We start from the raw sequence: 25,856 nt of genomic DNA, 5'->3' as shown, positions 1-25,856 counted from the left end.
CAGTGCCTAAGTCCCACCCCCAAAAGTTCCTGAAAGGGACTTTCTGAGGGGGGAATTTTAACCCGGAACTTCATTTAGACCCTGGCACCGAGTATCACCCCAAAGTCCCTAGTTCCTTGGCAAAGTTCCTGCGGTGGAAAGGCAGCTTTTGTACATTCTTCATATCGCAGTCCTGCAAAGATGACATAAAATGTACTCGTAATTGCTGTCCTGCGGCAAAACATGAGAGCAGTTGCATTTAGACCAAACATATAATGGTGAGTGAGTGCGACCTGGCGCATCAGTAAATGGAGAGATATTTTGCTAAATAAAATGATCCTGCCAGAAGAATAGCATGAGAACTTTATGATGTCTGTTCTGTCTGTATAACCTAAGTAAGCATTTATGAGGTTTTTCACATGCACAATAAGGCGTTTTTTCCGACATTTCAGTGTGGATATGAAACGTTTGGAAAACGCTTGTGTGGATGGAGTGTTTTGCAGCAAAAACGCCGTTTTCCAATGTATCCGGATTAATGTAGACGTAGCCTGAGAGTTACATTATGAAAATATATATATATATGACCTGGGAAAGTAAATAAGGTCAGTGTTGACTTCATGTTGACTTTAAGAGCCAATGAACATCTACAGTAGCAGAATAAAACACCTAGCACTTTTGTATGTCACCACTTGAAGAACATCACTTTTATTGCGTCAATAAGTGTCAAGGTCGCCCTTCCAGCCTCAGGTAGCTTATCTGTTTCCTTAGCCAGCTGTTAGCAAGGGCCGAGACAGACCATCTGAGGGTGAGTGAAGAACTGTCATTACGCCGGTCCTGAGGTCCTCGGGGGCCAGAGAATGGGATCAATCTCCCCCTGTGCCTCTGTAGGTGAAGAACTGCCCCTTACCTCTATACGCCATTACAACTGGAAAGTGACTCGCCGCTTACTCGTGCCTAAATTGTTCCATCTGTGTCGTTTCTGCGATACTGTCATATAAACAGTTATGATGGGAAGAGTTGTGGGACAGGTTATGACAACATTTTATGGCATTGGTTTTGATTCAGGACAGGGATTTTCTTTAAATGGCAAGGACCTCTAGTAACAGTGACAGTGTCATTGAGAGTTTGGCAGTTAAAGGCCCCCTTAAATCAAAATTGATGTTTTTTAGCTTTTAGTATGATTATATTAGCCTTAAGGCCCGTTCAAACCAAAAACGCTAACTATAAAGATAACTATATTAGCGTCCACACCAGCGGATGATATCGCTCTGTTTATTATAAGCGCATGCTTGTCTGCCGCTTTAAATGCTCAGCTCCTTACAGCAGGATGGATTCTGATTGGCCGTTCTGAAAGTGATTCCAACGATTTAATTTCTGTGTGCTGTTATTGTTATAGCTGTGGTGTGAACTCTGCTATTCTTTAATATTGAGAAAGATTTTTAGAACTATATCCTTATCGTTATCTTTATAGTTATCGTCCTTGGTGTTGAAGCTGGTGTGTTCCAAAACAATGACAAAATTCGCATTTATGAGTCTCTCACTTCCGCTAAAATGGATCACGGATTATTATGACATCACCGCGGACTTCAGCTTCTCATCACATCTTCTGTCCAATCAAATGCTCTCTAGAATCAAATGTGCCATCAGCGCTCAGATTCGTTTCCATGGTGCTGTCAAGTACGACTTGCAGTCTGTGAGGTAAACTAAACGCTATTGGCTATTTGAAAAGGGGGAGGAGCCATTCAATATGCCCCGCCTTAGCTTTCTATTTCAGTGGAAATTACGTCAACTCATCATACAAAGCTCTGGTTCCAAGGCACTTCAGTGGGCCTTTAAATTACAATGATATTTGACGTTTTTCACATAAGGAATGTAAAAACTTTGATTGAGGGTTATTTTTAGCTTGATCAAGATAGTTTGGAGTGGAATAAAGCATATGTCAGCTTGTATATTTTAGTTCTGTCAAAGTATCTGTGATAATTGGTACAGATATGTAAAATGATTCATGAGCTTGATTTACCATCGTGAACATCCGAGTTTAGTTTACTAGAAGAGTTAATTCCCTCATAAATTGTCTTCAAACATAATGGCATCTGTAAACTGGAGCTTTGAAGCAAGGAATGCCTTTTTGTGGAAGAATTTTTCTGTTACTTCCCACAGAGCAGCAGTCGTAGAAACATGTAGTGTTGCCTTCTTTTTTGAGGGATAATTACAGTCCTCCTAAGACAAGGCACTCTCTCTCCCCCTCTTTTTGGTTTCGCTTTTTTTCTCCTTAACTTTATATCTGCATTTGCTCTCTCTCTCTCTCCTTCTCTAATCAGCTCTACACATGCCATTTATCTTCATCTGGGCCCAGACCTCTTCCTCTCTATTCCTCTGAAATTAGTTGCCTCAACATCAGAGCTCTCCACTTAAAAAAAAAAACAACTTCAGCCTCACATATATAAAGCTAAAATTGTGTCTCTGCTGATGTCAAGTCGAAGCTGCGAGCGTAGCTTTTACTCAGAGTTTTAATGTGAGATTCACTGGTCTCTGAAATACTTCCAGGGTGACATCAGGTGAAGGGTAAATTTGTTGCTTCTGTCGCTTTATTTATACAGCATTTGTAATAATAAAAATGGTCCCAAAGCAGCTTTACAGGGTGCTAAGACTAAATCCCCGGAGAGCAAGCGCAAGGTGTTTGTGATAATGAAAAACTCACTGAAAGTAAGGACGGTGGTTGACTACAAGGTGAACGTTTTCAGACTACAGTCGCTTAGGAAGAAAAACTTTATAAAAGCCATCAGTCATAAATTCAATATTTCTGTTACATAATCTTTTTATTATTTGTCTAAGAAACTACAGTGGCCCCAAAAAGTTAGTTTTGGCCAATTTAAATGGTACATTTGAATTTAATGTAGGTATATATATATATATATATATATATATATATATATATATGTATGTATGTATATGTATATATACTGTATATGTATTTGTGATACATATCAAACTGGTTGAAACCTTCTTCACATCCTGATAGGAATCAATAATTAAAAAGTGGTCTAAATATTAAAACATGTACATACAGTATATTTCCTGTGGAAGTCTCAGGACCGAAAATATGTTTGTCCAATCATTGCATTTGGTCTGAATGCACTGATCAACATGTTCTGTCAACATGTATTTGCAAACCTTCACGCACTCTGCTCGCGCGGACACCACACTTCATCGGGGCGTTCCGTAAGACTATGAAGAGTTGTAGACAGACGTCAGTCACCGAGCATCGCAAACAAACAGCATCTGCCGCCTTACAGTTCCTCCTGAACCAAAACAACGAGCTAATGCTGCGTTCACGCCATGTCGTAACCGTAATTACAAGATGGCAACCCGTGACGTTCTACCCGGAGCTGTTCACGACCTCAGACTCGGATTTATGCATTCCTATGTCAGCACAATCAACGCTGAAACGAATCTGCAGCAGTCAGGTGGTACAACTAAAGCTCTGTGAGTTGTTTACATTCATTATTATTGTAATGTTGAGGCATGAGGTAATTTAACTTCGTGTCTCGTGACGCTGTGCAGATTCTGCTCTGGCTGTGTGTGTTCATGTGTTTTGAAGGAGGCGTGGCTTTGGAGACACTCTAAGGGAGGGTGGGATCTTATGCTTTCAAAGCTAGCTTGCTATTGCTACCCTCTCCGAAATTGCCTACCCTACCTTTAAATCTACTATCCGGTCACTCAGTTCACAGTTGTCCTATAAAGCGAAATAAGGGGGAAAATGGTTTAGAAAACAAAACTCAGATTAAACCAAGAGCACTTGTTTGTGGCATTGCACTCCAAAAACACCACAGTTGAGCTTTGAGAACCTGCCTTGAGTCTTGAGTAAATCATTGTCATTCTTGTCAGCTCCAACTTACCTCCCTTTGTGTAAATTAGACTTATTATAGATTTACTCATAAAAACACAGAGCTATTTGCTTGGTGCAATTAATGTTGCGGTGTTAGGAAAGCAGGGGGTGAAATTAATTTAATTGAAAAGAGATGTTTGTTTATGTTTTGTATTGATCATGGCAGTTATTCATCAAATGATGGAGGAAAATGTTCATATATCCAGACGTGAGGTGTAGTGTGTACACTTTCAGCATTCTAAAGAGCTGATTCAGGTGGATCTCGGTGGTGCTGGTTTGTGTGCTCTGCCGCATCCTTTGTAATCTAGCACTGCAAGATAGGGAATTGCGCAGTGAAAATTGCATTCGGCACTAATTTTGTGGGCGCGTGTGCGGCGTTACCTGATTTGTGTAATTTCTTTAGTGAATCGGGCACAAAAAGACAACACAGACAGCACATGCAAATTAACAGCGCAATGAATGGACACAATTCATTCTTACTGAATCCCCGCTTGGTCTCAATCCACAAGTGCACTGGACAAGGAGTGTGCCGTTTCTAGGGCTGTCCGGTGCACTGAACTGTTTATTCCTTTGAAATTCCCAGAATGCATTATGAAAAATGGTAAGCATTAATTGCTATCTGTGTTAATGGTAATACTTTACAATAAGGTTCCATTTGCTAACATCTACATTAGTTAAAGGCAGGGTAGGTAGAAATGGTCTAAAAATTGTATTTTTCAAATTTGTTTAAACTTTATGTACATATCAATACATAATTAAAATGTAAGTACTCTGAAAAAGAAAGTATCAAAATCGAGTGTCTGTAGACCTCTCACGACTGTTTTAAAGACATCTCATTATTTCCATTCACTCCACCCCCTCATTTCTGTGCTTCTTCCAAAGCCACGCCCCCAAAACACATGAACGCGCGACTCCGACCGCTGAGCTAGAGGACGCATTGTTTACCTGAGACAAGCGGAGGGGAAGGGGCATTTTTTTGCCTGGTTTGCCTTCACTAACTGCATATGCCGGTACTGTAAATTTAGATTGCTCTTTCTCTGCCATTGTTTTGGTATTCCTAGGTTCAGTGCCTTCTTCTTCTTCTTCGATAGATTTTATTGGCAGCTTGCAAACATAGTGCATTACCGCCATCTACTGGACGGAGGTGTGATCAGGTTCCGTGCCTCTCGCACTCCTCAAATCAAACGGTCGCGCGCAAGTGGGCAGGTGCTGTGTGGCAAAAGGGTGGTTGCCATGGTTGCGAGAGAGTGACAGTCGCCTAAGCCAATCCTTTGATTCGTCCCGAATCGAAATAATGAGCTGTGTTTAATACAGATTAAACGGTCTAGAGTCACTTGATTTTTATACTCTTTTTTTCAGAGTTCTTACATTTTAATTATGTATTGATATATATAGAAAGTTTTAACAAATTTGGATCTTTAATTTTTAATAAATCCTACCTACCCTGCCTTTAACATGAACTAAGAATAAACAATAAAGCATTTATTAATATTTGTTAAAGGGATAGTTCACTTTGAAATTAATTTTTGATATGTTTTAGCTTACCTCAAGGGCATCCAAGATGTAGGTGTCTTTTTTTCCGCTGTAGTTTCAATTTTGATATTTTTAGGTCAAACCGTTCTTGTCTGTCAGTCATTTAATGCAGGTCTATGGTCACCACCTCAAAGAGCATGCACAGAGTCCAAATTAAAACAATTCCCCGTCGTCCAAATTAAACAATTCCCCATCGTAAGTACACACTGATGGCCTAAGACACGAAACGAGCGGTTTGTGTGAGAAAACGAACAGTATTTATATCGTTTTTACCTCTTATACACAGCCACGTCCAAGTGATCTGAGGGCGCGCGCGCATCCTGGTGTGTGACGTGTACGCAGACTGGTGCATAGATATATACACTAGAAGTCGCCTTAAAGACATTCGTTCCAATGAACTGCCGTAGACAAGGCGACATCTAGTGTATATATCTATGCACCAGTCTGTGTACACGTCAGATCAGATCACTTGGACGTGGCTGTGTATAAGAGGTAAAAACGATATAAATACTGTTCGTTTTCTCACACAAACCGCTCGTTTCGTGTCTTAGGCCATCAATGTGTACTTGCGATGGGGAATTGTTTAATTTGGACGACGGGGAATAGTTTTAATTTGGACTCTGTGCATGCTCTTTGAGACAGTGACCATAGACCTGCATTATATGACTGACAGACAAGAACGGTTTGACCTAAAAATATCAAAATTGAAACTACTGCGGAAAAAAAGACACCTACATCTTGGATGCCCTTGAGGTAAGCAAAAACATACCAAAATTTAATTTCAAAGTGAACTATCCCTTTAATGTTAAAGGTGCATTAAGCAACTTTTCATGTTAAAAATACCCATTTTTCTAACCCATACATGCTTAAACAATTGCCTGATGGGCTGAATGAGCCCTTCTATGATCACTGCGATTGCCTCTATAATCCTGTACAGTAAAATAAATAAGAGGGATTCGGGACGGAATCGACTGGGCGTGACGTCATGCGCGTTCACGCTTACCTGGCTATGTCTGGCAGGTTTGTGTATTCGCCGCCATTATCCGCATCAGCGAAGACAACTCAAGCGACTTTTGCAAAAGTAGAAGATGGATTCAAAGAGACCGGCTTCTAGTTCATCCCAAACCCCAACGCAAACTCCACATAACCGCGTGCACAACTCTGGTTGCAGTTTCGCGTGTCGCCAGAAGGGGGCATAGTTCTGCAAAAACTCAGAGACTTGCGCAATGCACCTTTAAGTTCAACATTTACAATGCATTTTTACAATCAAATCTGAGCTAACGTGAACTAACAGCTGTATTTTTATTAGTTAATATGAGCAAAGATTAATAAATACTGTAACCAACTTACTGCCCACAATGATAACCAATGGAACCTTATTGTAAATGTTACCATGTTAACTTAACAAAAGTGTTGTAATGTCTATAAAAATAAGTTTTTTTTTTTTTTTTTTTATATATAATTATTAATATTTTTAATTTTAATTTTAGTATTTAGTAATGGTATGTGCTTTTGATTATTATTATTAATATTATTATTTGTATTATTATTGTTGTAATTGTCATTGTTATTAAAATATTTGTATTTAGCTTTAATTTATTTTTATTTCAGTTTTAGTAATTGCAGGATAATTTTAGTTTCCAAGGCAACATGTGTTTAACGTTTACTCTCTTGATGATGTGAAATGGAGGCTCAAACAATTTCTGAGTGAGTTTGCATAGAGAATGTAATTGTTTCTGGCCCACAGGAATGTGCTGTCCCAGCATTCCTCGCTGCAGCTGTGCGGTTGCATCACTCTCCTGAATGATGTGCTGTGCATTGAACTCGACTCACTGTGTCCTGTCAAATGTGAGAGGGATTTGGAGCTCAAAGCGGCCGCTGAAGCAGAGCACAATGAAGGATCCAGACAGGAGCACTGTGAGAGCAAGCTGCCGCAGAAGACGCTGAAAGATTAACAAGAAAAGTGCTATGTAAATATGAGTACGCCCCAAAATGGGGGCGAAAGTTAAACAGTTTGCTCGGAAACGATAAATAGCCGTAATTGCGCTTAATACTTAAAGGGATAGTTTACCCCAAAATGAAAATTACCCCATGATTTACTCACCCTCAAGCCATCCTAGGTGTATATGACAATCAGAGTTGTATTAAAAAATGTCCTGGCTCTTCCAATCTTTATAATGGCAGTGAATGGTTCCTTCTGTTTTGAAAAATATCCATATTTAAAACTTTATCGACTAAAATAAATAGCTTCCGGCAGACGGCCGTACGCAGAGTAACATTTTAACCGACGCATGACGCATTGATGTACGCGGATGCGCAGAGGATAGAGCGAAGCAAAACACCAGTCACGAATTAGAAGTCTGAAACAAGAATTGTCAAAGAGAAATGTCGGAGGAGCTTGAGTCTGTTGCCCAGCCCTGTTTGTTTGAACCGCGAGAGGCGTCAAAGCTTACGCTACTCCTACATCCTACATCAGACATCGTCAAGTGTTACTCTTTTGGCGTAAGTCGACTTGTGTAGGCCGTCAGCCGGAAGCTAGTTATTTTAGTCGATGAAGTTTTAAATATGGATATTTTTCTTACACGAACGCATCGCTTCGCTTCAGAAGGCCTTTATTAACCCCTCGGAGCCGTGCGCAGCACTTTTATCATGGATGGATGCACTTTTATGGACTGAACATAACATAAACGGACATTCACTGCCATTATAAAGCTTGGAAGAGCCCGGACATTTTTTAATATAACTCAGATTGTATTCATCTGAAAGAAGAATGTCATATACACCTAGGATGACTTGAGGGTGAGTAAATCATGGGCTAATTTTGGGTGAATATCCCTTTAACAGGCTTTCTCCATGTCATAAGTCACTATGTACCTTTCTCTTCATGAGAGCTAGGACATGAGCGCTTCGTTTTTTATTCCCTCGCCAACCAGTCTTTGCCGCCCTCCACCCCCCAAACACTCATCTAAGGCTGCTATTAGCTAATCCCCCTAAATCCTGTTTAATGGAACTGTGCCGTTAACAGCTATTTGGGACTAATTTACTGGTTCCCAGATCGCTTGGCACCTTCAAAGCAGTTCCAGTGGTGCTAGCGCCGTAGCTCGAGTGCCCCCGCCGCCCCTTCTGCTTGTTTCCCACATCAACCCCCCCCCCCCCCCCAGTGTCCCTTCGTGGCCTTTCACTCCTGTTGGACATGCTTTCTCTGTGCAAGGCTGTTTTTAAAAGCTTTCAGCCAGCCAAGGTCAGACCTCTGGAGCTGCTCCAAGAGTTTTCTACCGTCCCAGTCACAGAGAGACTTTTCTCTTTCTTTCTTGGTTTTTTTTTTTTTTTTTTGCCCCAAGGTAAATATTCCCAAATTACCCTCTACCTCAAACAACTTGCTGAGTCAAACGCACTAAGTGAGCGAAAAGACGCCTAGCTGTGCATGCTAGCACAATACCTTGTTCCTTTTTGCCTACCAGGTTGTTTTTTTGCGGTTAGTTCTGCATTGCGTAGAAAGGATAGTACGTCTGAATTTAATAAAGTCAGTCTAATGCTTGGTCTCGGGAGTGATTTGAAGTTGTTGTGCTCGAGTGTGTATTTAGCTCTACTCTGTGGGAATTGTTGTTATGGTTGCCTTGTTTTTGCCACCAGGTTCACTTAGCGACAGTGTTTTTTTCTGTTGCTAATTAAGGAATGAATGCAGTACAAAAACACTATGAACTTCGTCATCGACAATTATGTCTACTTTTAATGCTTGTGTCCTTATGGATGATTCATGTTAGAGGAGGATGCAACAACCTTTATTGACATTGAAGTCATTATTTATTTCTAAATGAAATTGGATATTCAGCAGCAGCAACAACAAATAAAGCGTATGGCAGAGCTTGATTGCATACATCTTGTATACATTGTATAATTCTCTGTCGAACATATGATTGTAGAGGTTAATAAAAGTTTAAAGGTGTGGTCAATTGTCCATGTTAAAGGGGTCATGACATATATGTGTGTATATATATGTGTGCGCCAGCAGCCATATCACCCTGTAGCCCAAGACTGGTTTCCCACTGATGCTAAGCAGGGCTGAGCCTGGTTAGTACCTGGATGGGAGACCTCCTGGGAAAACCAGGTTGCTGCTGGAAGAGGTGTTAGTGAGGCCAGCAGGGGGCGCTCACCCTGTGGTCTGTGTGGGTCCTAATACCCCAGTATAGTGACGGGGACACTATACTGTCAATGAGCACCGTCCTTCGGATGAGATGTAAAACCGAGGTCCTGACTCTCTGTGGTCATTAAAAATCCCAGGATGTCCTTCGAAAAAGAGTAGGGGTGTAACCCCGTCATCCTGGCCAAAATTGCCCCTTAGCCTCTGTCCATCATGGCCTCCTAATCATCCCCATATACTGATTGGCTTCATCACTGTCTCCTCTCCACCAGTAAGCTGGTGTGTGGTGGGCGTTCTGGCGCAATATGGCTGCCGTCGCATCATCCAAGTGGATGCTGCACATTGGTGGTGGTTGAGGAGATTCCCCCTTCTATGTAAAGCGCTTTGAGTACCTAGAAAAGCGCTATATAAATGTAATGAATTATTATTATTATTATTATATATATATATATATATTAGAGATGTACAGATGTATTGGCCGATAAAAGCTATTATTTTCACTATCGGCCATCGGCCAATTGTTTAAAAACAGCCAATGATCAGGGCCGATTATATCCTGTCAATCAAAAGTGTGCGGAAAACCGTGTCCTACTGCAAAAATGTGTGAATTTAGGGCAAGTTAATGCGACAATAACGCATTCACAGCAAAAACAGCTACATGAAAGCAGGCTCTATTTGACCCAATGAATCACCCGTTCAAGCCAGGGTTGCCAGGTCTGCGGTTTTTCCCTATACCAGCCTAAACATTATTTGTAGCGTGCCTCCAATAATCGCAAATAGCTCTGTACTTTGTTATATCTAAAAAGAAACTAAGTGTCATCTTTCAAATTCTGTCCATTTTATCACGAAATTCAAACAATAAATGCCATTTTGATGCTCTTAAATGTGGTGTGGCAGATCGATGTAGCGCCTCAGTTCTAGCAGCAGTGCGGAGCGCGAGTATTTTCTTCCAATATAATGCAAATTATATCTAGAAAAACACGCATGGATATCAGAAGGTATGTTGAAAGATACAGTACAATTTACCGAAATCTATATCGTGTCTCATGTAAACACTCAATCAGTGTGTCAACAAGGAAAGATGTCAGTTTTGCAACATTTCAGTTTTTATTTGGATGTAATTACTATATCTGAAAATAAATAGCAGTTTAATATAATACCTCTGTTGTTAATTGCAACTAATATTATAGTGTACCAAATGAGAGGGTTCTCTGTATAGTTTGCAACATTATTTGGGAGAGAAAAACCAAACTATCGGCATCTGCATCGGCTGAGAAATGTTATATATGTATCTCTAATATATATCTATATATCTATATCTATACTACCGGTCAAAAGTTTGGAAACATTAATGTTTTTTTTTTTTTTTTATGGCTGCATTTATTTAATAAATAAAACAATACTGTAAAAACAGCAATACTGTGAAATATTGTTACAATTTAATTGAACTGGTTTATATTGTAATATATTTTAAAATGTAATTTATTCCTGTGATCGCAAAGCTTTAGTAAGTTGAATACAATGCACCCATGTCCATATAAAGACTGCATTTGACAATGTCCACGCACAGTTTTTACTGTTTTGACACATTTAATGAATGAGAGAGTTTTTCACGCACTGATGAACAAGTAGGGTCAGTTTTAATTTCAAGTTGACTCCAAGCTATTTCAGAATCAAATTTAACTTAACGTAATTTCTTGATGGGATTTCACCTTGCGCATTCTTTCTTATTCGCCTTTTCTCTGTAACCAATCTTCTATTGATTTTAAATGATGTGTAGTCTTGAGTTTTCTCGTTTGACTCAGCATCGACCCCTCATCCGAAGCATTAATGGCTCTGTAGACCACCGCTGTTTGCTGTTCCTGTCTTTGTGTGATCCAGACAGGACGCACGCACTGGCAAAGGAATATCGAATTATTGCAAAGACGTTTCCCTGACAGCGCCGTCGTTCAGAGTAAGAAATGTGTGCTGTGTGGGTGTAGTGTTTGAGTGCTGCTGAGGTTTCCATGCTGTTTCACTGAGATCTGGAGGTATTGCCACCTTCATTACCATCGCAGTTGTTGGTTTTCTGGCCGGGGGGCAAAAGCCCTGAGTGCTCGCAGCAGATGAGCACAAGGCTCTTTTGTAAACACTGCCAATGTCTTGTCAAGGAGAGACAGCATACACACAGAGCCACACACGCAACACACAGTGTTGAGAAACAACAGACTACAGTCTACTTCTCATTTAAAGTAGTTAAACTTGAGTGTGTTGGAAGATGTACTTTTCCTATACCAATTTAAAATGTAGAGACGTAATCATGCAACAGTTAGTTCCGGTTCTCTATAAGATTTTTGTGTTGTGTGTAACTTTACCCATAAGGTCTTTTTCACAGCACAAGCGTCAGCCGTGTAATTTTTGTTTTTGCCACTCATGTTAACATGAGAATACTCAGATCTTTGTGCAGTGCTGCTCATTTTAAGTGATAGTGCACTGTTGATGAAGTAAATGAATATGATTTGACGAATCATCGTCAAATTATTTCAATTATTTCAAAGGTCCTTACAGCCTACAACAGCAAAAGAATCAAAACGCACAAAGATATTGAGCAAGCGAATAAATACCAAGCAACTAACGGCATCGACCAAGTGGATTTACCCTTCAGGTCTGCATTATTTTTCTAATAATTCAACATCCCATCTTCAATTATTCCTTACTTTATATAACTTTGCACTATTGTAAGCATAATCACACATTCCTTTTTAATATACCGAAATAGCACACTTTTTTCACACATTGTTTGTTTGATTTGAGCATCGTGACTAAGCCTAAAATATAATTTACCTTCAACAGCTACACTCAACATTTCACTTCAGCTTTAAACGGTGATATCTTTTGAATATGTAATTTTGAGATTACTTTATTTGATTGTAAAATCAGAGCAGTAGGCTAATAATGATAATAATAATAATAATGACTTTTAAACAGGATTTCAAACAGGTTACCCAGACACTCCCCCACCTGATTTGCCAATGGTCCGTTCCAAACTCACATCATTTGTTGAGTCATCATTTGTAGTGGGATTTGCATCTAACTATTTGAATTATGAAATCACAATTGACACTATTTACTTTGTTAGCGCATATTGCTAGTCTTGTGGTGGACAATTAACCCGTGCAAGTTAATACACAGAGATTTTTTTTTGTGCTAAAATAAAACCTCGCCCTCTATTCAATATTCCGTTTCAATTGGAAATAGTAAAGTCGGTTGCAACTTCCGGTTCACCCGGACTTTAAAGGGATACTTCACCTCTGGGAAGATGAATGTGTATTTAAAATAGGTCATTTAAGTAGAAGAAATGTGAAGAAATTTTTGAATTTGGAGCTTTCTAGACTGAGAAAAGCCAGAAAATGTATTTTTGGCTTATGTGGATGAAAGACAACAACTCCCAGAATGCACTTGCTTCGCTGCCTTAGGAGGCCACGCCTACCGGTAAGAGTGCGCACTGCAGTTGAAAACAACAAAGCTAGCCTACGTGATGAGTTTGCGAGGGATTTAGAGATCGCCCAAAATGTCCGGGATTCGGCTTTTGCGTTCTACAGTCACCATTCATTCATCATGTTTACTGTGGCGAGCAGGACGAGGCTGACGGCCGCGGGAGAACAGCGCGAGGCCGGTGGCGTGATTACTGAGACGCGCCGGGTCTCGCATCTCTCACGGAGGAGCGGGAATTTTTCTTAGCAATGGTAAAACGCACATCAACCGATCACTTGTTTAGCGTTCATGTAAACACTACATTCAAATTCACCAATCGGAATTAATTCAGTTAGATTGAAAGGTGTGCATGTAAACAAGGAATAGCGACCGCAGAAAGCAAAAGCTGAATCCCGGACATTTTGAACGATCTCGCCCGCCGGACAAGTCCAGGAAAAGGAGGATGGTTACTTACTCAGCTTTCTCCTACTACTCAGCTTTCTCCACAGAACAAGAGCCTGCTAGCTTAGCTTCCAAAGAAAGACGGCTGACACTGTGTATATTCTGTGAGTGAGATCCCACCCTGCAGGGTCGGCGCCAGGACATATGGAACGAGGGGGCCTCGTTGTGTCACTGGGGGGGCATACCTCTCCCACCCTCAATAATAATAATACACCCACTTTTAATTAAAACAACAACAACCTCTATAAATCCATGATTGCTTGAATGATCAAGCACGTTAGGTGTTTTAGACGAATACAGATTATGAATAAAGAGTAGAAGTTGACTGAAAAAAAAAAATACTTAACGAGCTGCTAGTGACGTAATTTATTTAATCGCCTGTCGCAAGTGAAAATGCAAAGTTGCAAAGCTGATTTTATTCTAGTAAAACTAAATTAATTTACAAAAAGAAAAAATATATAGGCTATATATATATTTTTTTTTTAAATAGGCCTATATATATCGTCGCTGTCGGGCGGAATCCTCGTATCTCTCAGGAAATTAAAAAAACGGCATATTTTTTTAGTTATTAAACATTGTATCGTTAAAGTTGGTGTTATACCTTATATTGCTATCCTATACTGTTGTGTACCAACATTAACACAACATTTCCCCAAAATCATGTTTAATCGATATGAGTGATGCATGCAATACCAAAATACTAGGCTGTCTAAAATAGGCGGAAATTAATCTGCATGCAAACAAAGTCAGCGGTCGCGTTGAGCCTTTTGACAAGAGAAAAGGCTTCAGTAGTTAACCAAAGCTAACGACTGGTTACATACATCTTCCTAAACTCCATTTTAAAGGTTTAAGAGCTATAAGTGAAGCAGAACAAAAAACGATGAGCTGACTAACGTTAGGCTGTCTAATAGGCGGAAATTAGACCAGTAGACCTACCTTTTTTCTCCCATAAATAAAAACCTTGCTACTTGGGGTATTTTACATGCACAGTGCCAACTTCGAGTCAGTAAAATAATAAAAACAATAATTTAATGCTGGTATCCAAAACATTTAATTCAATTCAAGTATTATATTAGATACATTTTAAAACTTCAATGCACACGTATAATAAGCCTAGTAATAATAAGCCTAGTAATAAGTAGACATTTAAAATACATCAATAACTGATATCATAGTTTAACCATAGACTGTAAAAAATAGAGTTTAACACAGATAAAATCAGAGTTAAGGCTTGCTTTACGTGTTGCTCGACGAGGACTTCTTAATCGTTGTGACTTTTCAATCCTGAGGAGACAAAATGCCGCGAGCCTCCCGCCCGCCGCGGAGTGAGGAAGAGGTGGAGTTATGAGGATTCTCAGACAGTTAAGTGTCCAATGGAGTTAAGAGATTTGCTCTCAAGCTATTTTCAACACTTTAGATTGGTTAATAATTTGTAAAAATAACAGTACCACGTGGGGACTGACCAATAGCATCAATTTGTGAAAAAATATGAAATTGACCAAATTTGGATATACGAGGTTTCCACCCGACAGGCGACAGCGACAATATGTAGTTAATTATATGTCAGGAATAAGAGGGCACAGTGGAACCGTCACCATGCCTGTTGCTGAGTCTCAACGGATGAAATCGCGCTCCGAGGCATGGTGGTGTGCTGACCAGAGGTGAGGGGGCACAGTAACCTAGGTGGCCGGGCCAGGCCCCCTGGGGCCCCCTCGTGGCGCCGACCCTGCCACCCTGTATGGGCGGGCTGAAAACATGCGGAACAACGCCATCTACTGGCTGTAGTCTTTAGCCTCTGGCCAGAAAATCCTCCGATGACGCAAAATGACGATTTTTGCGTCATCGGAGGATTTTTTCCAGACAAAAAATACATAAATCTCTTGTCTCAGGGGGATATGAGGGTGGAAAGCACGGTAATTCTAAAATACTACAGGTTTTCTACTAATACAAAGCTTAATTCTAAATCCTGAAGTAACCCTTTAATAAAACCAACCCGATCTCACGCCATTCGTACGTATTTTACGAGGTGGCTAATTCGTACGAATTCATACGAATGACCTACCCCTTAACCTACCCTTCACTGGGGTTTAGACAAATTTAGACAAATCGTACGAATTAGCCACATCGTACTCACACGTGAGAATTGGTCGTGAGATAGCGTTGATAAAACTGTGGCTTGCCCAATGTTTACAACCTCCATTTATACTTTGTATAACACCGGTTTTGCTGGAAGTTACTTTTTTTGTTCTCTTGAACATATGGCATGGAAACACTGCTTTATTTGCAAATCATAACTTGAAAGGATACAGACATTTCCAACTTAAATCAAGCCAATGCAAATCTACTGCCTGATGAGATACTCATCAGTCATTTAACGTTCCTATCGAGCGTGTCAGCTCGCGAATGCATCTGATTCAGTTTCCGCGAGTGAACCGATTGTTTATATTGAGGTTCTTGTTAACATCCATTAAGGGCAATTCTTTGAAATACAGAGGATTCTCTGGTGAAGTTGGAAAGGGCTGGCAATTGAGGAAAACAAAGACTCTCATTGTGCGTGTGAATAGCCTGCGCAGAGCAGTATAGCGCCCAAGTACCCAAATCTCTAGAACACACAGCGTCTTTTTAATATGACCCCATTAAACTGCATTTGCACTGCTGCTAACACCTTACCAAGCAAACAAACACACACACAGGCATGGACGTATACCAATCAAATGATGCTAACCTCTCTTTTACTTGTATGAAACTGTTCATATATTCATTTTGGCCTGATTTTGCTTTGCCACAGGGCTGTATTTTACAATTCAAGTCTGTATGAGTCATTACAAGCATTTATCAAGACTTTGTGGAGTGTTTTAAAGAGGCAGCTGACACTGAAGCACTTAAGTATGTTTAAGTACGTAATCTCTCCTTGTCTTGAAGTAAAGAAGGCCACGAGGGGAAGAAGAATGCTGCCCTTTTTCCCAAGATGCTCCTTCCAGGCAATTAAGTAATGGCCCATTACAAAGTCTCTCGTATCGTTTAAAACTTCGGAGTGCTGAAAATCACAATCAAAAAGTGAATGATCTCACTGAACCTCCTAAATACTTTAATCAAGGAATGATAACACTGTCACACTTTTATAGTGTGCGTATATCAAAGGCAGCAATGTTTTTTGAGCTTGATGGCTGTTAAATATTTACCGCCAAGGTGCTTCTCTTTTGTGTATCAACATTGTTTCACATTGTTCTCTTAAAATATTTTAAGAGAAGTTAAAATAGACACAGATGAGACGATTGTTTATATAGAGGAAGAACATATATAGAGCGATAACATGAATGTGGTGGAGCAGATCATTTTGGTCTTGGTTAAATTGGATGAGAAATGGGACATGGTGTACAGATTTTGGTATGTAGGAAAATTATTGCTCAGTGTAAAATTGTAGAGATCTGTATTGAGATATATGAAATTATTTTGTTGTATGCAATATGCGTAACCTGCATATGATGGACGCATTTATTCCAGCACACAGTATTGTTTTGGATGTTCGGTAAGTTCCATCTCAAAATAGGTAATACGTCATAAAAGCCGACCAATCAGGTTGTGAACGTATCCCTATGCCTTTGGTTCGGTGATAAAAATGCCAAACTGAATGCTAAGCGGACCAGGACTAAGGGCGTTTTCACACATATAGATTGTTGTTTTGTTCCGAAACAGGTACTTAATTTGTTACAATGTTGTATTATCTTCTTGGTTCGGTTCTCTTTAATAAAGGCAACCTTTCAAAGCGTACCGAAATGTGTTCACGCAAATCACATGCGAGTAACTGTCCTCTTATTGGTCAGCATTTTGTCTTATTGGTCTCTTTTGTCTAAACACGCTCTCTCTCTCTTGATCGTCCAGCGTTGTCTAGAGGTTATTGCAATCGGGCCCGAAATCACATCATTCAGGTGGTCCTGGAGCGATTGTTTTGGTGCGGATCCGAGCGCGATTGCCAAAATGCCTAAACAAACCGAACCAAGAGAGAAAATGCACCAGGTTCCGAAAAAAACGCTCAGGTGTGAAAGCACCCTAAAGGAGTTTTTTTTTTTTTTTGGTCCGGACCAAACGAACCAAGCGAACCGAACTACAAGTGTGAACACACCCTAAAACTACTAGACATTTTAAAGTGTTTATATATCCAAACACATTAATTGGCTAGTAAAAGCTGTCAATGTAAATACACGATTAATCCTTCATAAATGGCTTATTCATCATTTTAAGAAACCTTGAACGGAAAATGTCAGCAATTAACGCTTAAAATAAGAGTATTTCTCTCTTTCGCACCTTCCCCCGAGCTGTAGAATGTGTGTCTGGCCACGGTCCAGCATTCTCATGCTTCAGTCAAGCAGTCGAGCTCACACAACAGCTCTTTGTGTGCACCCCAGATGGATTTTCCCTCACATTGACCGAAGCACCTCGTCTGGGAGGTTCACCCACTCCTCTCACTCAAGAGTGTCCCTTTCAGATCTTTCACTTTAAAAACACTGGAGCAGAGCCCACACTGGCACGTACATTCCCATCCAAGCACTGTCCGAGAACACAACTCATGTCGTCTGTATAGTGAGGATGCAGAGACATGCCAGTGGACCCAGGTTTTACATTGTGCAAGTGATGACCCAAAATATTACCAAAATTGTTTATTGTGAGAAAGGGAAAAGTCCTTAAATGACAAGGATCAGTGGTTGAAAATGCAGCAAAATTACAAAAAATTACTTTTCCAAATCTCAAGGAAACTTTTTGGATTGGACACAAGATGTTTGTTTATCTCTTATACAAGTTTAATGCATACTTGTAGATGTATCATTTTGTTTAGTACATTTTATAATTTGCATTTCACAGTTTTCCCCTAAAATTTGAAATCAAAATGGAAATTGTGTTTGCTTCAATTATATCAATATGTTTCCTAAAACTTTTGATGACTCATCTTGTCCACAAGGGCATGTTTAAACTTTTGTCCCATAACATGCACTTTAGAAGGACCATGCCTCCTTCCCCCTAAATTATAAATAGCAAGTAGCAAATTATGGTTTTGCTGGGATATAAAGCAAGCGGAAATCTGCCGGCTAGTATTTAATGATTTAATAATGCAATCAATAAATACAAAACAAATTGCTTTCATCAAACTATTTGTGCTTGTAAACTATTATGTACACTACAGCATGATATATTTGATTTTATTCATAATTCTTTTTTGAAAATGTCTTATTCAATCGCAGTTAACCGTTTAGTCAATAAGGTTTTATTGCTGACATTAGTGTTCAGGCTTTACCAGGTCAGAGGTCAGTTAGGCTGAGAAGATCTAGAATCAGATAAGGTCACATGTTAACGGTCCAGTGCATAATTCCACCAATGTTATAACAGCCTTGCATACCATGCTGCGGTCATGCATCATTTAACATTATTTGTTTATTGACTGTTTATGTGGTTGAAAGCCATAACAGATGCATTTGCATTTTAGAAGAGCTGTACTGTCTGTTATTAATGTAGCAATTACATGTGAAATGAATGGAGAATGCTAATAGATTTTTCTCTCTACCTTTGCTTCCTGGGATTAACGTAGCCTTTAATTGTATCAGTGTACGAGAGAAGCACACATTTATTTATTCATTGTTGGAATACCTCTATATTCAGACTCTTTAAAATTAGGGTGCTGATACTTAGGAGGCGTTGAATAAAGGAAAAGATGTAAATGTAGTGATGAATACGAGAGTAAAGGCCTGAACATTAAGAAGAATGTTGCTTATTATGCAAATAATCAGTGGGGGGTGGGCTAGCGTGCTTCTCTTCTGTAGGACGCTGTGCAACTAATGATGTGCCACAAAACCTAAAAGATAACGATTATTATAAAGGGACTCTTGTTGTGAGCAAAAGCAGACTAGTGTTGGACAGATATTTCTGGAGAGGAGAATACTGTATCTTTATGCCTGCACTAAATTCAGGAGATGTTTGCAAACATTATTTTATGGAAATCAGTACACAGGCACGGATAGGAATGGCACACAAACAGAACATTCTGAATAGATTCTAAATACAGCGTCTCGCCATTTCTGTGATCACACGTTGCCTGGTTTCATAAATATTGACTAACATCAAATGGAGAGTTGGCTTGCATTTCAAAACTATGTTAATGGTCTAGTCAGCTAAAGCTCATGATAAATACTCTGGTTCTTTATACTGACAAACACAGTCTTTAGAGCTGTCCATATTGAGAAGGCTTCACTCCCTGAATTGGTATTCACAAAAATAATACACTTATGCCGTTGTGGAGCAGTTGGTGTGTTGTGGATTGTTTTATCTTTATATTTTATCTTATAACCAATTTAGATTATAATATTCCAGTCCAGTGACATTTTGCTATACAGTTGATTGTTCTTCCAATTAAATGGATAGTTCATAAAAAAAAGGAAATTTCTGTACTTATTTACTCACCTTCATGTCATTTCATACAGGTATGCTGTATTTATTTTTTTATGAAATGCAAACAAGCAAACAAACAAACAAACAAAAAAGAATTTATAGAAAATGTCCATTTTCCATTTAATAACATCTATAAGCAGTATACAAGTAACTTTTTCCAAGTCTTCATAATTTCAAGCTTTATGTGAGTAAATTATTTTCATTTTTCATTGATAATAATCTCCACCATCTGTTTATGAGGCACTTAAAAAACAGTGATGTTTGATGTTGCTTCCGTCCAGTCTGCTCCATATGCACCATGTTTGAGTTAAGATTACGGTGGAGGTGAAAATTATCAGTACATTTTTTCTTATTAGTACATTTTTTCCTCACAACAAGCTGTTGTATGTATTGTTTTAGGATACTGGGAATATAGAGCATGAGCAATGTGGGCCATGTGTATGAATTTTCTTTTTATTTGGGGTGAACTGTTCTTTTAAAATACCTTCAGTAGGAATATGGCTGAATTATACATTTGTTTCATATAGTTTTTATTTTCTTACTTTCAGACTAACAAAGGGGATGCTCTGGCCAACCGGGTCCAAAACACACTTGGAAATTATGATGAAATGAAGGAGCTTCTGACTAGCCATTCCAACCAGAGTCACCTTGTAGGCATTCCTAAGAACTCTGTTCCCCAGACTCCAGTGGAGAAACCCGACCAGCCAGGCTTTTTCCCTGAGGCTCAGCGAAGCCGAGCTGCTCCCTCCCAACCTGGAGGCCACAGCACCTCTATGCCCCCACCCCCTGCCAACACCATGCCAAGTTCTAGCGTTGTACATGGACATCAAGGTAAAAAGTTACGGTCTTCAGACTGGTCACGAGGGGGTCACGGTTCAAGTGGAACCCAGACCGCTCAAGCGGTCAGCCGGGGAAAGCACTCCAGTCATGAGCAGACCTCTAGTAGACATGATCAGGACCAAGAGGACTCAAGTCCCAATCCCAGCGGACCTACAACTTCATCACACTCCAATAGGAAGCAGTCTGGCAAAGGACCAGCCACAGCCGAGCTTGGCCTCGGAAAATCTCCCGCTGAGCAGGACTCGTGCTCCCATGGCTCGAACTCACCAATGGCTTCTACGTCCCTGCTTCCTAGTGGCCTCTTGACGCCGACATTTCCTCAAGGTCTCCACTGCAAACCCAGCAGTGCTGTGCAGCAGAAACCCACTGCCTACGTCAGGCCCATGGACGGCCAAGACCAGGTCCCCAACGACTCCCCAGAGCTCAAACCCCCTGTGGAGCTGGTGGAAGGGTACAACAGTGTGCCATTTGGAGGTTTGCTGGATACCAAAAGCAGCACGGCTGGGACCAAAGGGAAAATTCCTAAGCTGACACTGCCGCAATCTGGGGAGGTGAGTGTGACCATTTTCTGTCTTAGTTAAAGGGCAGGCTTCTTGCAGATGTTGTAATCATTTGCTCTCGTTTGGATGCGGCGGTAGTTGGACAGGAACAATTGGCAGATAGGCTTGGCTCTGTTGACTTTCCCCTGGCTAGGTCTGTTTTGCATTGAAACCTGGCAGAACGAGGGGCTGACATAATGGAGTGCTTCATTAATAATCAACTAATGAACCTCAGGCTTTCCTGTGAACCTACCTACTCTACAAGGAAGTCTTCTTGTTGGCGTGTTTAAAGATCAATTTCTTTGTAGCTTTACTGGTTTGAATGGAGGGAAATTCTTACCTCAGTGATTTTCCCGTGCTTAGGTTGCTGAAGTAAGTTGATATTGGCTCTCCTTTGAGAGGAGAAACAATTCTAGAGATCTGTGTAATTGAATGATGGATAATGACATGGGTCAATGTTATATTTGATTATATTTCCCAGTTATAGCCGAGGCTTGAAAATGGTGACTTTCATAATAGTACTTCTGAGCGAAATAATGCACCTCTTTGTTCAGTAAGTCATTGTAGGTGTTTTCCCATTATACGTAATGATCATATCTGTCATCACTGACTGTGTCTTAAATTGAAGTACTGTATATACGCTAATTCCTTTCTTTTTTATTTTGGGCCATGATTTGTGTGCATAGATCTATAATTACAGCAAACCAAAAGGCTTTACAATTAAATTAAATGTACTAAATATGGCTATAGATTGAAGCAATATGATGCTGTCAGTCAAGATGAGTTCACTGACAAACTTGATACCTAATATAATCAAGAATGTTCAGAATTGTAACTTTCATAAGACTTTCATAATTGTTCATTAAGCAACTATGTCCATGTGAAAGGTTGCCAACTAGATACAATCTCACTGAGACGACCTGTCTTGACCTTTAATGTGGTAACATCTCAATAAGTCATGTTCCCTAAACACCTCTGAAGACCCTCCATGTCTTGAACATGTCACATACACATTTTTTCACAGTGGATGGGCTCATATGTTTTGAATTAACCCTCCGGAGGTTAAGACGCTGGAGCTTTATCACCGGCAATGTTAACTTCATCCCTTCTGTGGGACCAACACTTAGAGCAGAGTTCTGTTGACCTTGCTAGGGTCGTGATACATGAGCCACACTGAAGCCGTTTACAGGCCATGCAGTGCCGTCACTTCCTTTGAATGGCTGCCAGCAGGGGGATTTGATCCCATGGCATTTTGTAGAGAGAAATAGCTGCATTTGAAAGCTCAGCATGGTCCTTTAGGACAGGGGATACCATCATTTAGGATTTAGCCAATAGCTGATCTTAGATTAAAGATAATAGATTGTGGTGGGCTAATGGTTCTGTTATTATGCTTTAGGCTCATGTTTAGCTCTTTAAAACCCCAGCAGCAACTAATTTATTTCTTCACTCTGAGGTGGTATCTTGTGAGAGGTAATTTCCTTGTATTTCCAGTGCCAGGTTTGAAAAATAGCCTCATATCGATGCCTTAAGCTTGTTTGAGCAGTAGGTTGAAATTCCCATCCCTCTTACCTACGGGTTTAATCCAGATAAAGCAAACAAACCAAATAAGATAAGGTGCGGTAAACAAGAGTGGCATATGATTGAACAGGTTGACTTGCTGTTATCCAACCATGGCGAGGCAGCCAGCTGTTCTCCCTCTTTGTTCTATGGGGATCTCGACGACCATCGGGCTCCAAATTGCACTATCGCCCATCTTGAAGCATATGGTACGTTCGCACAGTACAGTTAAGCATGTGGCAAGAGTGAAAACCTGGGGAATTTTAATTGCTCTGAGAGTGCCCTCATACCGGTCAGCTTGCAGGAAAATGGAGATAGATGTTGTTATTGCAAAGAGGTGCAGGCATAGAAGACCCCCCGTAGGGTGGGCCCCAGCTGGGTCTACGCCATCTTTCCCTACCCCTCCTTCTGACAGATGAGTCACTGCCTGAAAGTGAAAAGAGAGAGAGATGCAAAAGGGGGAAAAATAAATGGGAAAAAAGCAGAGAGTAACGAAAACAGGACTAGTAGGATTAAAATGGAACGCAAGAGAGTACGGGTAGAGCCGCTCTTTCAAGATGGCTCTCAAGAGAGAAAAAAAAAAAAAAAACATCTTCAAGGACATTGATTTGATTTTTTTCCACCCTGCCTTGCGTAGCTTTAGTTTGTTAAAAGGAGTGGATTCTGTTGAAGCGGCTCTCGTGGGATTCACCTGTACTGTGTTGTGCTGGCTACTTATTATTCCACAGCTCTTCAGGCTTATTTATCCAGGTTCACTCTGGCTGAGGTGTTGAATTGTGTGAAAGCCTTTCCTGATTGTATATCCTCCAAGGTTTTCTTTGTTGTCACATGAGCGGATGGTATTTTATTGTGCTCAAAAATTGGCAGAATGCTCCTTGGTTGCTTAAATCTTTTTTTCGAGACAGGAACTATTGTCAGTGGTAATGGTGCGATACACGTACAAATCTTTCTAAGCTGGTTCTTTGTGATGATTCAGGCAAAACAAAACTGTGAAGAGGATGACATGTTGGAACCAAAATAATGCAACATTTGAGACAGTTAATATCACACATTCAAAACTATAGGCATACAAAGAGCAGCATTCAGCAACATATTTTCTTCACTGAAAAAATAAACCCAGAATGTGCGATGACCCAAAATGAATCAGTTAATCGTTTGCTTTTATCTAGTCATCAACCAACTTTCTGAACTTTTCAATGCCAATTGTCAATGTCACAATGGTTTTGTGGACCTAGAGTAGAGTAGTAGAGTAGAAAGACAGATGAGTAAAAAATATAAGGAACATTGTTTCTAAGTTTTTTAATGCAAACTGTCACAGTAACAGCCCGTTCTCATCCCATATACTGACGCTTTTGACATTTCGTCTACATCCAACGCACATGGCACCCTTTAGCGTCAATATGAGAAGCAGATAGATATGGGCCAGAAGGCGCCTCCTAGCGGTCTAACCCTAACCCTACCCCAGACCTAAACCTACCCATAACCGAACAAAGCTATCTGCGTCTCATATTGACGCTAAAGGGTGCCATGTGCGTTGGATGTAGACGAAATGTCAAAAGCGTCAGTATATGACGCCCTAGGATGAGAATGCGTTGAAGAATCTATATAATGAAAATAGATTCAATTTTGATTCTAAGTGGCTTTTAATATACACATTTACGTTTTCATTTGAAAACTGGTCTGTTTCATTGAAATTGAATCATTAACCAGTAGAGTAAAATGAATCAAACTTTAATCTCTAATTGTGAGAGTCATAATAGCTTTATAGTGGCTTACTAACATAACTGTATTATCTTCAGACTGCCACACACTTCTGCACTGTTGAAAGAGTGACTCCTAAAACTGCCATTCTTTGGTTTGAAAAGCAGAAGCTTGTTCCCCTTGATAGGCATGAAATGTTCCCTTGTGCCACCCCACCACAAAATATTTTGACAGGTTGAGCACTCCGCAGAGTGATAAGACTGTGCTAAATGGCTCTGGAAGCATTCTGTTATCGCCTGGTGTATTGATTAGTGTCTAGCGTTGTGCTGCTCGCTGTGAAAGAGCGGCTCACTTTTTTTTTTTTTTTTTTTTTTTTTTGTCAGTGTATGAGACATCGACAGACAGATAAGACTATTGATCCATCTAAAAACAGTTATTGCACCCAGTATCACCCAGTCTTTATGTGACTAATAGCTTTATCACTAGCTCCTTGAAGCGCAGATTTGACAAGACAATAATACCGGTGAAGATATAGCATGCTGGGCTATTCAAAACGATGTATCACACATGCTGAGAGATCATGCTTATGTTTTTGCGGGTTTGGTCATTCATTTTATACAGTCGCTATTTTTATGATATACTTTTATATTACATTGACAGAGTGAGATATCTGTTGCGGTAAAGTGTTATAAATCATATATTAATTAATGTAATTATGTTGATGTACAATTACACATAAATATTTATACACTTTGATAATATCAACTGTCATGTCAACCCATTTAGAATTTTGTAATGTCCAATGGTGTCTGAGAATTGTCTTCGGTTCAAAAGTATTCCTGGTCTGTTCTATGACTAAATATAGCAGTACCTGAAAGCAATCTCAGTGGGCAGCAGAGGTGAATGATGTCATGGCGTTGAGGACTGGAGTCTGGGTCGGGAGTCTGGCAGAGGAGTTCTCATCAAGCCACAGTCTCCTTTCTGATTGCTCTTTGTGATCAGATATAATGGAGACGCCGACATCTGCTGCATATAAATGCAGTCCCTCTGTTTCCTTGGCCATGTCGATCCCAGATCAGAGCAGAGCGATTGCACGATCACCGGATAAGATCACAGTCAAATCTCAGCTGCTGATCATGTACATTAGCATTTAGTTTCCAAATCCTCACTGACCTCTGTAAAGTTAAAGGTGAGGTTTCACCAAGCTGCATAATGACTGTTTCCAAGCAAGTTTCCCAAACTCCTCATCTGCCATTGGCTGACCAAACACAGAGTCCCGCCTCAAACTCACACCATTGGTTGAGCCAGTGTTGCCAGGTCGGGA

At 40.1% G+C, this 25,856-nt stretch overlaps 1 protein-coding gene across 1 annotated transcript in view; it reads left to right on the top strand.

Moving 5' to 3' along the window:
- The window catches only part of aff2 (AF4/FMR2 family, member 2), a 229,127-nt gene that overhangs the window by 58,172 nt on the left and 145,099 nt on the right, over positions 1 to 25,856 (top strand). Inside the window, exon 3 of the mRNA XM_084429451.1 lies at positions 20,444 to 21,286. Within this exon, the coding sequence (XP_084285577.1) occupies positions 20,444 to 21,286 (843 nt within the window). The remainder of the gene's footprint in view (positions 1 to 20,443; positions 21,287 to 25,856) is intronic.

Source organism: Rutilus rutilus (assembly GCF_951802725.1).
Source record: "Rutilus rutilus genome assembly, chromosome: 14".
NCBI classification, from domain to species: Eukaryota; Metazoa; Chordata; class Actinopteri; order Cypriniformes; family Leuciscidae; genus Rutilus; species Rutilus rutilus.
Note: the sequence above shows the minus strand (reverse complement) of the source record. Positions and strands in the feature narration are given on the sequence as shown.